At 35.4% G+C, this 13,225-nt stretch overlaps 2 protein-coding genes across 53 annotated transcripts in view; one reads left to right on the top strand and one right to left on the bottom strand.

Moving 5' to 3' along the window:
• Positions 1-4,582, top strand: part of LOC127842623 (MBT domain-containing protein 1-like) — a 28,553-nt gene extending 23,971 nt beyond the window's left edge. For 3 of the 50 annotated variants that reach the window (XM_052372211.1, XM_052372210.1, XM_052372207.1), the window contains exon 17: positions 562-4,582. In XM_052372211.1, the coding sequence (XP_052228171.1) occupies positions 562-714 (153 nt within the window). In that variant the 3' untranslated portion in view covers positions 715-4,582. The remainder of the gene's footprint in view (positions 1-561) is intronic. The other 47 variants (XR_008031790.1, XR_008031789.1, XR_008031785.1 and 44 more) reach the window with 47 other exon arrangements.
• A 459-nt stretch (positions 4,583-5,041) lies between these two features.
• LOC127842628 (stromal interaction molecule 2-like) overlaps positions 5,042-13,225 on the bottom strand; it is a 122,441-nt gene continuing 114,257 nt past the window's right edge. Inside the window, exons 17-18 of one of the 3 annotated variants that reach the window (XM_052372242.1) lie at positions 12,699-12,723; positions 5,042-9,750 (exon numbers count right to left, since the gene is read on the bottom strand). The gene's annotated coding sequence lies outside the window, so the exon portion shown is untranslated. Of the gene's footprint in view, positions 12,724-13,225 lie in introns of all 3 variants that reach the window. The other 2 variants (XM_052372239.1, XM_052372241.1) reach the window with 2 other exon arrangements.

Raw genomic sequence — 13,225 nt, 5'->3', positions numbered from 1 at the left:
TATAAGCCTGTCTCTACCAAAACGGGGCATGTGCGGTGTTTTCCCATATCAGCCTGTGCAGTCTGCAGAGGCTAATCTGGGGTAACATTTTCTGCCTAGCTTGAATTTTTGCTAAGAAGAAACTTTAATTGAAAAATTCCATTAAAGCGGAAAGTGTCTTTCCTGATCAGCCTGTGCAGACTGCTTAGGCTTTTCTAGGATGACATATAACGCACATGCATTATTCCCTGTTCTTCCCTCATAAACATTGTTGAAAGTCAAGAAATATTGCTTTGTAAAATAGAGCTGCAGATATTTGCGTAATTCTGTGGCGGTCCAGTAATAATGTTGTTATAGATTGAAGATAAATTGTATTTAAGGTATCTGAGTAGCTGTCCTGATTTGAAATTAGACATAATCATACATTATGTGCATTTAATTCTTGGAAAATACAGCATTCAACAGTTTTTCTTAGGGGAAGTTGATCTTTGTTGCAAATCTTAATATTTGGGGCTTAATGGAGTTTAAATCGCAAAATTTTTAGCCAATTGAGCCCTGAGACATGTACCTGTTTCATTTCAGAACATAACGGGGGAGGTTTTTATCAATCTGACCAAGGAGCAGATAGTAAGTCTCACCGGGATGAAGGTTGGATCCTCGCTTAAAGTGTTCGACCTCATACAAGTGCTGAAGAGCAAAATAGCTGCCCAGAAACTGTTCCCTGTGAAGTCATAGTCGCAGGATCGGGAGGTGCCATCTGGAACATGTTTCCAAAGTTCGGGCTTGTGTGTGACTTTGAAGGATAGATCACAGAGGAAATCAAATACAAAGTGATAGATCTGACTTCTAACATCTTCATGCTTCCATGGCTGTACTTGATGGTGTTGTTAAGTAATTTTACAAGTTCTAGATGTACATATAAAGTAGTAGTGACTAGGTATTTTACAATACATCATAATTTGCGTTTACATTCTTTTGTTTTGCTAAATTTGTTATACCGCAAGATGGTGCATATTGTGTAATATTTGTTTTCATTTGCAGATAAGTGATAATTGGTTTGAATTTATGTTTTGCGTAGTAATTAAAGTTCTTTACGCAATGTTCCTGTGTTCAAAACTATTTACATGTTTTTGCCTGTTGCAAAGTCTTTAATTATGGCAAAAAGTAAAATTGCAGTAATATGACCCTTATCATGCTAAAATGGTTCTGATGCCATATGCAGCCAGCGCAGCTCCAGCTCAGCCTATTTGCTTATTAGACCACAAAATCTTGTGTGACTTGATAGCTGAGTGGGTAGATCCTGAACAGACTGTGCTACGAGCACAAGAACCATTTTGGCATGATGTATTTCATATGAACAAGAAGCGCTTAAGCACATTTTTGGTGCTGCAGAAGAATTCACATGGCAGAGGATTTGTAATTGTATTGCATAATTTGTTTTAGTTAGGTATCTTGTGTGCCATGGAAGCTTCAGAAGTGTTTGTTATGTATGTTTTGTTGTTTGTACAATAGAGAAAGTGTTGGACTTGAAGGTATTGATCTCAGAGGAGTGGTTACGACAACTGTCGGCCATGAATCAGTTACAAGTTGTAACTTACAACTTTATGAACCTCACTCTAGGAAAATGGGGCTTAATGCATGTGAATAGTATCTTCTTAGATTAGCCTGTGCAGTCCACAGAGCTAAACAGGGACACTTTCTGTCTAAACTTAATTTTCAGTTAGAAGAGACTTCCTCAAATGGAAAAATACCATTATAGCGGAAAGTGTGCGAGACAACACTTTACACACAAACATTAGGCCCCATTTCCCAAGAGCTGGGCTCTAATATATTGTGTATAATGCATGCTTTTATCACTCTTAACAATTGTATAGGTTCTTAATGCAGAGTGACTGTTTGTATAGAGGACGTCAAGTTACATGTGTTGATTCAGTACACAAGTTACATGTGTAGATGTAGTACACAGGTTACATGTGTTGATACAGTACACAGGTAACATGTGTAGATGTAGTACACAGGTTACATGTGTTGATTCAGTACACAAGTTACATGTGTAGATGTAGTACACAGGTTACATGTGTTGCCTCAGTACACAGTTTACATGTGTTGATACAGTACACAGGTTACATGTGTTGATGCAGTACACAGGTTACATGTGTTGAAGCAGTACGTAGGTGACATGTGTTGATGCAGTACACAGGTTACTAGTGTTGATGCAGTACGTAGGTTACATGTGTTGATACAGTACACAGGTTACATGTGTTGATACAGTACACAGGTTACATGTGTTGATGCAGTACGTAGGTGACATGTGTTGATGCAGTACACAGGTTACTAGTGTTGATGCAGTACGTAGGTTACATGTGTTGATACAGTACACAGGTTACTAGTGTTGATGCAGTACGTAGGTTACATGTGTTGATGCAGTACACAGGTTACATGTGTAGATGTAGTACACAGGTTACATGTGCTTAAACAGTACACAAGTTACATGTGTTGATACAGTACACAAGTTACATGTGTTGATGCAGTAGACAAGTTACATGTGCTGCTTCAGTACACTGGTTACATGTGTTGATGCAGTACGTAGGTTACATGTGTTGATACAGTACACAAGTTACATGTGTTGATACAACACACAGGCTACATGTGTTAATGCAGTACACAGGTTACATGTGTTGATGCAGTACACAGGTTACTTGTGTTGACATGGTACACAGGTTACATATGTTGATGCAGTTCACAAGTTACATGTGTTGATGCAGTACACAGGTTACATGTGTTGATGCAGTACACAGGTTACATGTGTTGATGTAGTACACAGGTTACATGTGCTGATGCAGTACACAAGTTACATGTGTAGATGTAGTACACAGGTTACATGTGTTGATACAGTACACAGGTTACATGTGTAGATGTAGTAAACAAGTTACTTGTGTTGATGCAGTAGACAAGTTACATGTGCTGCTTCAGTACACTGGTTACATGTGTTGATACAGTAGGTAGGTAACATGTGTTGATGCAGTACACAGGTTACATGTGTTGATGCAGTACACAGGTTACATGTGTTAATGCAGTACACAAGTCACATGTGTTGCTTCAGTACACAGGTTACATGTGTTGATGCAGTACAGTTCACATGTATTAAGGTTACTGCTAAAACAATATCTAATGGCTCATGCATTTCCCAAAATGTTGAATTTTGAACATTGGTTTTGTTCTTTGAGTCTGTTGGTTGTTCTGAGATCGGGCATTCTGCATTTTAACCCATGTATGATCATTTCAATACAAAGTGTTATTTGAAGGCAGCTATTGTTGAATTATTTTGTTATTTGTACTTTTTCTTCATTTTTTTTCTAGTATAGTTTTGTATTGTCAAACATTGTTCTATAATCATGGCAAGAAAATTAAGCACTTGCTACTCAATGTTTCCTTAAATGCCATAATTTGAAGACATCAACATTTAATGTACCTTTATAGGTTTTTATGTCCCCCACTATATTAGTGGGGGACATATTGTTTTTGCCCTGTCTGTTGGTCTGTTGGTTGGTCTGTTGGTTGGTTTGCGCCAACTTTAACATTTTACAATAACTTTTGCTATATTGAATATAGCAACTTGATATTTGGCATGCATGTGTATCTCATGGAGCTGCACATTTTGAGTGGTGCAAGGTCAAGGTCATCCTTCAAGGTCAGAGGTCAAATATGTGGCCAAAATCGCTCATTTTATGAATACTTTTGAAATATTGAAGATAGCAACTTGATATTTGGTATGCATGTGTATCTCATGGAGCTGCACATTTTGAGTGGTGAAAGGTCAAGGTCAAGGTCATCCTTCAAGGTCAGAGGTCAAATATATGTGGCCCAAATCGCTTTTTTTATTAATACTTTTGCAATATTGAAGATAGCAACTTGATATTTGGCATGCATGTGTATCTCATGGAGCTGCACAATTTGAGTGGTGCAAGGTCAAGGTCATCCTTCAAGGTCAGAGGTCAAATATATGTGGCCCAAATCGCTTATTTTAATGAATACTTTTGCAATATTGAAGATGGCAACTTGATATTTGGCATGCATGTGTATCTCATGGAACTGCACATTTTGAGTGGTGAAAGGTCAAGGTCATCCTTCAAGGTCAATGATATGGGTCAAAATTGCTCATGTAATGTCACTTCTGCAATATTGAAGCTAGCAATTTTATATTTGAAATGCATGTGTATCTCATGGAGCTGCACATTTTGAGTGGTGAAGGGTCAAGGTCATCCTTCAAGGTCAAACGTCATATAGGGGGACATTGTGTTTCACAAACGCATCTTGTTTTACATTGGCTTTCTACTTTAAATTCAAAGCAAAAAAAAAAGTTGATAAATGAGGCACATGTATGAACAAAACCACAAAACGCTATGAAAACATTTCACCTTTTTTGTGTGTACATGTAAGTCTGTTTTGATATTTGTGAGATGTGAACCCATAACATTCTGATCACAAATCAAACTTGTCATGCGTGTCAAATCATGCTTGCTGTTGTGTACGCATAATTATTGGGAAACAGTGCGTGCAAAATTATTTTGTTTCTTCAGTTGTATTAAACTTTTCTAATTTTTCAATTTGTTGTTATTTATAACATACAAAGACACAGATGCTGGTAGAAAAAAACAAGGAAAACATCTTATTATGTTTGTTGCATTTATTTGTGCTGAAACAGTTTACCGTAAAGCATCACGAAAAGAAGCAAAACGTGTAATCAAACAATTGAATAACTTGAATTCAATTATGAACGAAGCAATATTACATAATCATAGACAGAAATCAGATGCATTAATGTACATTTAAATAAAACATAATTAAAACAAGGGCTGTTTGTAAAATATATGGGCTCTCCGTTGTAGTGACAGCCATTGTATGAATATGTTTTTTGTCACTGTGACCTTGACCTTTGACCTAGTGACCTGAAAATCAATAGGGGTCATCTGCGAGTCATGATCAATCTACCTATCAAGTTTCATGATCCTAGGAATAAGCGTTCTTCAGTTATCATCCAAAGATCATTTTACTAGTTCGGGTCACCGTGAACTTGACCTTTGACCTAGTGACCTCAAAATCAATAGGGGTCATCTGCGAGTCATGATCAATGTACCTTTGAAGTTTCATGATCCTAGGCATAAGCGTTCTTGAGTTATCATCTGGAAACCATTTTACTATTTCGGGTAACCATGACCTTTGACCTAGTGACCTCAAAATCAATAGGGGTCATCTGCCAGTCATGATTAATGTTCCTATGAAGTTTCATGATCCTAGGTGTAAGCATTATTGAGTTATCATCCAGAAACCATTTTACTATTTCGAATCACTGTGATCTTGACCTTTGACCTAGTGACCTGAAAATCAAAAGGGGTCATCTGCCAGTCATGATCAATGTTCCTATGAAGTTTCATGATCCTAGGCGTAAGCATTCTTGAGTTATCATCCGGAAACAATTTTACTATTTCAGGTCACCGTGAACTTGACCTTTGATATAGTGACCTGAAAATCAATAGGGGTCAACTGCGAGTCATGATCAATCTACCTATCAAGTTTCATGATCCTAGGCATAAGCGTTCTTGAGTTATCATCCGGAAACCATTTTACTATTTTGGGTCACCATGACCTTGACCTAGTGACCTGAAAATCAATAGGGGTCAACTGCGAGTCATGATCAATGTACCTATGAAGTTGCATGATCCTAGGCATAAGCGTTTTTGAGTTATCATCCGGAAACCATTTTACTATTGCGGGTAACCGTGACATTGATCTTTGACCTAGTGACCTGAAAATCAATAGAGGTCATCTGCGAGTCATGATCAATGTACCTACAAAGTTTCATGATCCTAGGCATAAGCGTTCTTGAGTTATCATCTGGAAACCATTTTACTATTTCGGGTCACTGTGACCTTGACCTTTGACCTAGTGACCTGAAAATCAATAGGGGTCATCTGCGAGTAATGATCAATCTACCTATCAAGTTTCATGATCCTAGGCCTAAGCGTTCTTGAGTTATCATCTTGAAACCATTTTACTATTTCGGGTCACCTTGACCTTTGACCTAGTGACCTCAAAATCAATAGGGTACATCTGCGAGTCATGATCAATTTACCTATCAAGTTTCATGATCCTAGGCCCAAGCGTTCTTGAGTTATCATCTGGAAACCACCTGGTGGACGGACCGACAGACCGACCGACATGTGCAAAGCAATATACCCCCTCTTCTTCGAAGGGGGGCATAAAAATATATTACTAGAATTTAGTAGATGTCTGTCAGTGCTGGCCTTAATTTTACATCTTGCCTTGGAAATGGATATAAAAACAAACTTTTCACCATGAATTTCCAAATAAAAATAATCAGATAAAAATGTACCGGTATACACAAACAGAGCTCTTTCACATAATACATGTATTGAATACATTAATACACATTTGATATAACATTTAAAAAAATCTTTGACACGGTATGTGCATGTTTTAATGTAAAAGGCTTGTCAGTTCCACAGTTTAAGCTATTAAATATTACATTAAAAATTGCTACCTGTTCTGTATAAATTAATACATGTTAATCGCATTGCATGTGCAAAGGTTTAAAGAATCAAAATGTTTGCTGATTGGTTGATAATGACTTGGCTATTGCATAGTCATTTTTGCACACCAAAAGGCAATATAAGAAATAAAACATTATTTTACAAGCAAAACAACATGTCAAATAAACAGTTTTAATGGATTCTATGACAAAGTCCAAATCCATTACTTCACTGACAATTGTCTTTGTCACAGACAAAACAGTAATCCACCACTGGGTACATGTTATTGAAGTAAGAACATGATCTAAGTAAGTTTTATCAACCTAACAATTTAGTTATGGCAGGATTTAGGCATCAGATTTAAATTAATTCTGTTATCATAACCAAAATTTGATCTCATACAAAAACTGAAATGCATTCATACTGGCCATATTGCCCTCTCTGCACACAAGGTTTTGTCTGACAGACAGAAAAACTGAACTGAGATGACACATTTTCCTCTAATGGCCCTCTATCCGCACACTGAGTTACATCAACCTTGATTAAGTACTTTTTGAGTTGTCTTAGGATTCAGGTTTTGGTTAAACCTTATTTTTGTTACCAAAGCAACTATTTTGTCTGATGAAAAAACTGAAATACCGCGCATGTTCCAAAATGGCCTGCTGTTTACATACCAAGGTGTAATCAACCTAACTACTTATTGAGTTATTGCAGGATCCTTTATCTGATGGACATACAAGGATAGACAAACAGATGGAAAAAAAGAAAGAACATGCATCATCCCCACATAGCCATCTATCCACTTACCATGTTTTAATCAATCTAGAACACATCCTTTTTTTAGAAATTAAAGGATCCAGAAATTAGATTTTAAAGGAACTTGTTCACAGATTGAGGCAATTTTTCCATTTAAAGAAAAGGAAAAGAAATTAAGAAAGAAAACGTTTGTCCCTAGCGCGGCTGGAATTAGTCTATCAGGGAAACCACTCTGCCATCAACAATATTATGACTTTTATGTACTTTTGTTCTTTTTTGAGTGATTTCTTGAGCCAGAAAGAAAGACAGAGACATGGACAGGGCTAAACCTTAAGTCCCATCGGGTCACACCCGTAGGGAACTCAAAAGTGAAAGACATCTGCACCAAATGGTAAACATGAAACAATAAAGAGTGTTTGCAATACCTGCATATATACATTTGTTTCATAAAGATTAAACTTAACATTGAAAGCAGCTTGCAAGTGGGAATTTTCAAAAGCTAAAATATAATACATCTTGTACAAACAAAACAGGAATGCATACACAACTTTACAAGGGTACATGTATTTAAATACTTACAAAATGGGATCAACAGTATATGGCATAATAATACATTTATAACATAGTATTTGGTACCGTGCAAACCAGGAAGGGCTATTGGGCCTTCTTTGAATTATTATGGTACCTGGACTGCAAGGGATGACAATATATACAAACAATGTATTTAACCCAGATGGTTTTGCAACAACAAAGTGAAAAAACAACAAAAGAACAATAACATTCATAACAAAAATGGAAAGGTATATGTTGTATGATATTTACAAAATGCAGCTGAGAAATATCACAAACAGTTGCCACATATAATGCTGAATGAAAAATAGCCCCATGCTCAAACTTTGGACTACGTCCATTCCCTAGTCATCTCTATCCATACCTTGCATTTTTCCCTCTTCATCAAGCTGCCCCACCCCAAGATACCATTGTTCATTATCAGAAAGCCATGTATTTTTGTTAACAATACAGGTAAATGCTGTATTCCTTATTATTAAAACAAACAATATGCCTGAAGCCACATGATGGGCCTATTTTCAAGAGTGACATTAATAATATATGAGCGGCGCTCCGGGAAAACAGGGCGTAAAGCATTTGCGTATCAGTAGTTTAGTTCCAGATTAACATGTGCGGTTGGAAAATGCTAATTAGGGACAAAACTTTCCTTTTTTAAAAATTTTTCTTTGCACGGAAGTAACTTCTTATCAAAAACCAGTTTAACTGCACAGTATAATATGGGACAACACTTTACACACACGCATTAAGCCCCATTTTCGCATAGCAAGGCTCATTTAATTTAAAATGACCGCACAACTTGAAGCTAAGGGCACTGGCATCAGGGTGAACATGTGAGGCATGTTATATTATGATTGCTTGTTGAATGTTGACGTTATGGCTTGCACAACCTGTAACTTGCCTATATTTTTAGCTTCAACAAGTGTATGACCCTTAGCAAGGGTTTCACATACAAACATATCACAAACAAATGGTTAACATTTGTGACAAGTTATTTTTAAATTATGGTAAGTCTAAATGCTTCCAATGTCCAATGAATGATCAAGTTACAATGTGCACATATTTGAGAATTTATTTTTAAAGTATGACTTTTATATTTGAGCAACCAACATTAAGTTATTCTAAAATTTAGTGATGAATGAAACTTAACTTGCATAGTATAAATCCAAATTTCAAAATAACAAATTGCCAGCAATAATGAAACATTTCAAACTAGACTTACACAAATTGGCCTTAATATAACAAAAAACAATTCCTTAGGAACTAGCTTCTCAAAAAACGTAAACCTAGATCAGCACACCATGGCAATTAGAATAGCTTGCTTCATTGAAAAGTGGAGCTAAACATGACTTTATAAACATTCAGTAAATCCGTTCCATTGAAATGTGCTAAAAGTTTTGCCTATGATTAGCGTCACATCACATAACTGAAGTGTTTGATTGAATGAAGCAATACCTTGAAAACAGGTCGTCTGGGCTGCTATGATAATAATAAGTGAACTCATCATGTTTTATGATAACTATTCAAGAAATGATAAAAAAAGTACTTTTCGGTTGTTGTTTTTATCACTATATATTACATATACAAATTTAAAGTGAAATGTTGTTGCTGTTGTTTCAGAAAGGTGTATTTTTTATCATTTCAAAGTCGTTTATAATCAAAATGATGTGATACATGTAGTCACAAATTATTCTAATAGCTATGGGTTGTGAACCATAATACATAAATCAAGGTCCTCAGTACAATTGTCTTATAACACCTCTGTGTTATTGTATTGTAGAATACAACTACGTTATTACAGCGACTTGTCCATCCCCTTCAGCATGAGGAGGATAAAGTTGAGTCTGTATCGGTGCCTGATTCTTCCATCAATGTTTGGCTATGCTTCAGTCTGTGTCTGCAAACATGGTATACAAAATGAAAATTAATTCAATACAATAATGGGTGAAGCCAAGACATTCTAAGTAGGCTCTTATGAATGAAAATTGCATCATTTAATTAATGATCATCTTGCGCTGAAATGCTATGTAATATTAATATTGCACATTTTGAACACACTGTTTTAAATATTAGTGTTTTAAGATTCATGCCACTCTGTAGGTCTATCTAGTACAAACTTGATAAATAGACAGAAAATCCCTGTTTGAACAAAGTTACAAAGTAATACTTGTGAGTCATAGTTTGTTATTAAATAACCCACTTCCAGAAGTTTGGAAAGTGGCATAAACTTCTAGTCATGGTTTATTTATAAAAAACGACACTATGTACAATAATCAATTCTTATATAAATAAAACACAGACATAACAACGTTGATAAAAAAAAACATTTTAAGATGAAACAAAGATGAAAGATATATTCACTACTTAGGTGCAGAAGTATTAGCATTGAAAAACTTTCCAAATGGAAATTACAAGATGTTTATGATCACATAATTACTTTCAACTTTAAATTATCAAACTATTTTTGTCTCATAAGTTAGTATTGTTGCATAGTTTTGTTATTGATTATGTGTAATTAATATGATAACTTTTAAAATAAAAGCACATCATAAACAATTTGCAAATTGTCAAGAAGAATAACTGAGGTTAGCATAATAGTGTTTTTTTTTAACTTAATATACTTGCACCAAAGCAAATCCACAAACCTGTGTGTAGTGTTTTTTTACGTACCATTGGTTTGCATACAATTTTAATCACTTGCAGAAACAAAATCTTGACAAGCATGTAAATATCATATACAATGCAAGCTTAAAGGCAATATACATTTAAGTAAGTTATACAATATGAAACACATGGTTGAAGGATGCGATAACTTAGGTTAAAAGCAAGATTTTCTGGTTCAAAATAAAAAACAACAACAATTGTTCCCATTCTTGAACACCCCAATTGGGCATTTATTGACAAAATAAATCCACTGCACATGGAGTCAACTTATTGTATTTACCTGCTGAAGAATAAAGCCATCTTGCTGTTGTGCTTTCTTTTAAATATGATTGTTCTTGTTTGGCACAAGGATCGTTGTCCAGTTTTCTTGTCTGACAACATAACCTTATATCACATGCTACATCCTGTCTTCTATGTAATACAACCATAATGCATATTATATTAAGCATGTGTTTGAGAATTTTCATTTTTTTTGACTCACTGATTGTGTTATGTTAATGTTGAAATTTTGTTGTGACATCAGGTGAAGTCGTGCAATAAAACATTTTGATTTTAGCATGAAGTTTACATAAATATCATGTTTCTTTTCTTATTGTAAAGCACAGGAAGAACAAGATGTGTTTGTGAAACACAATGTCCCCCTATATGACATTTGACCTTGAAGGATGGCCTTGACCTTGACCCTTCACCACTCAAAATGTGCAGCTGCTTGAGATACACACGCATTTCAAATATAAAATTGCTAGCTTCAATATTGCAGAAGTGACATTACATGAGCAATTTTGACCCATATATTTGACCTTGAAGGATGACCTTGACCTTGACCTTTCACCACTCAAAATGTGCAGCTCCATGAGATACACAGGCATGCCAAATATGAAGTTGCTATCTTCAATATTGCAAAAGTATTCATAAAATAAGCGATTTGGGTCACATATATTTGACCTCTGACCTTGAAGGATGACCTTGACCTTAACCTTTCACCACTCAAAATGTGCAGCTCCATGAGATACACATGCATGCCAAATATGAAGTTGCTATCTTCAATATTGCAAAAGTATTCATAAAATAAGCGATTTGGGTCACATATATTTGACCTCTGACCTTGAAGGATGACCTTGACCTTGACCTTTCACCACTCAAAATGTGCAGCTCCATGAGATACACATGCATGCCAAATATGAAGTTGCTATCTTCAATATTGCAAAATAATTCATAAAATGAGCGATTTTGGCCACATATATTTGACCTCTGACCTTGAAGGATGACCTTGACCTTTCACCACTCAAAATGTGCAGCTTCATGAGATACACATGCATGCCAAATATCAAGTTGCTATCTTCAATATAGCAAAAGTTATTGCAAAATGTTAAAGTTGGCGCAAACCAACCAACAGGCCAACCAACCAACCAACCAACCAACAGACCAACCAACAGACAGGGCAAAAACAATATGTCCCCCACTACTATAGTGGGGGACATAAAAAGATCAGACACTAGTTGTTCTTTCATACCATTAACATTCCCTAAGTCTCGCTCACAAACACAATGCCTGAACTTTTAAAATAAAATATGGTATGGAATGACAGCTTGTATATGATCCTATATAACTAAATTCAACATTTGCAAAGTATTTTCTGTCAAATCACATGCAATACCATAATGTTCACCGTTTCTAAATTCAAACAAAGATATTTCATAACTACCACAACAAGACCAAAACCCAGAACCCCTTGAGAGCTTTATGATTATCTTTACCATCATCAGGATATTATGAATTATAAAATCAAAGGTCTCAGATCAAGGACACCACCAGTTGGTGAAACACATTTTACATTGAATTGGTAAAATGTAATTTCATGCACAACATTTCCAGTATTCAAAGTATTTTAAGTACAAATTACCACTTGACAAGACTTAGTGATTTCAGGGGTATTCCCTTTATGATATACATGTACATTTATATAACTATGTATTAGAATGATATATACATCATAATTGTTTGCTTGTTGATGCTGTTAATTTACAAACTGAACGTGAATGAATTGCATAACAAATATGCCTGAATCAGCACATGGAAATGAGAATTGAAATAAAATATAAAGCTCTTGGAAGGGGTTTTAGGACCATTATTGGTACATACTAATTACAGCAATAGTAAACAGTCCAGCAGTTCACTTACTCAATTTGCTTGTCAAACACTAGTTCTGAAAAATAGAAAACCAACAAAAGTGACAAACACCCACAAGCAACCGAGCTCAAGATCACCGTCAAAACCCACAATTTGTTTTCAGTTATAATAATAAGCAGAGGGAAAACTGGTTGCCAAAAATTGTCTTTTATGAATATGAATGAGTCTCCTGCAGGCCAATTTTACATGTAATGCTCAAATATATTTAGAAGAAAGTCTGGAAAACACTTTTTTTTAATCAGTTGAAAAGTCTTTGTTAAAACACATCCCTTGAAAACTGTAATTGGTATTTGTAATTCATCTTCCTTAATTTGCCCAGAACTCCAAATGGAACCAATGAAATGCATCATTCATAATTCAAGAACACAAGGTTTTGCTAGCCTGGTCTCTCTCAGTTTGAACTAAAGAAGTACATGTATAGTGTTTTTCAGTGAATGCGAGTGTGGATGATAAATCAATGACTGGAAAAAAAACTTTGACCTCTAGAGTGTTCAAGTGCTTTAAATATAGCCAAATAA

This window comes from Dreissena polymorpha, chromosome 8 (assembly GCF_020536995.1).
Source record: "Dreissena polymorpha isolate Duluth1 chromosome 8, UMN_Dpol_1.0, whole genome shotgun sequence".
NCBI lineage: Eukaryota > Metazoa > Mollusca > Bivalvia > Myida > Dreissenidae > Dreissena > Dreissena polymorpha.
The sequence above is the reverse complement of the archived record's forward strand: the minus strand, read 5'-3'. Positions and strand labels throughout refer to the sequence as shown.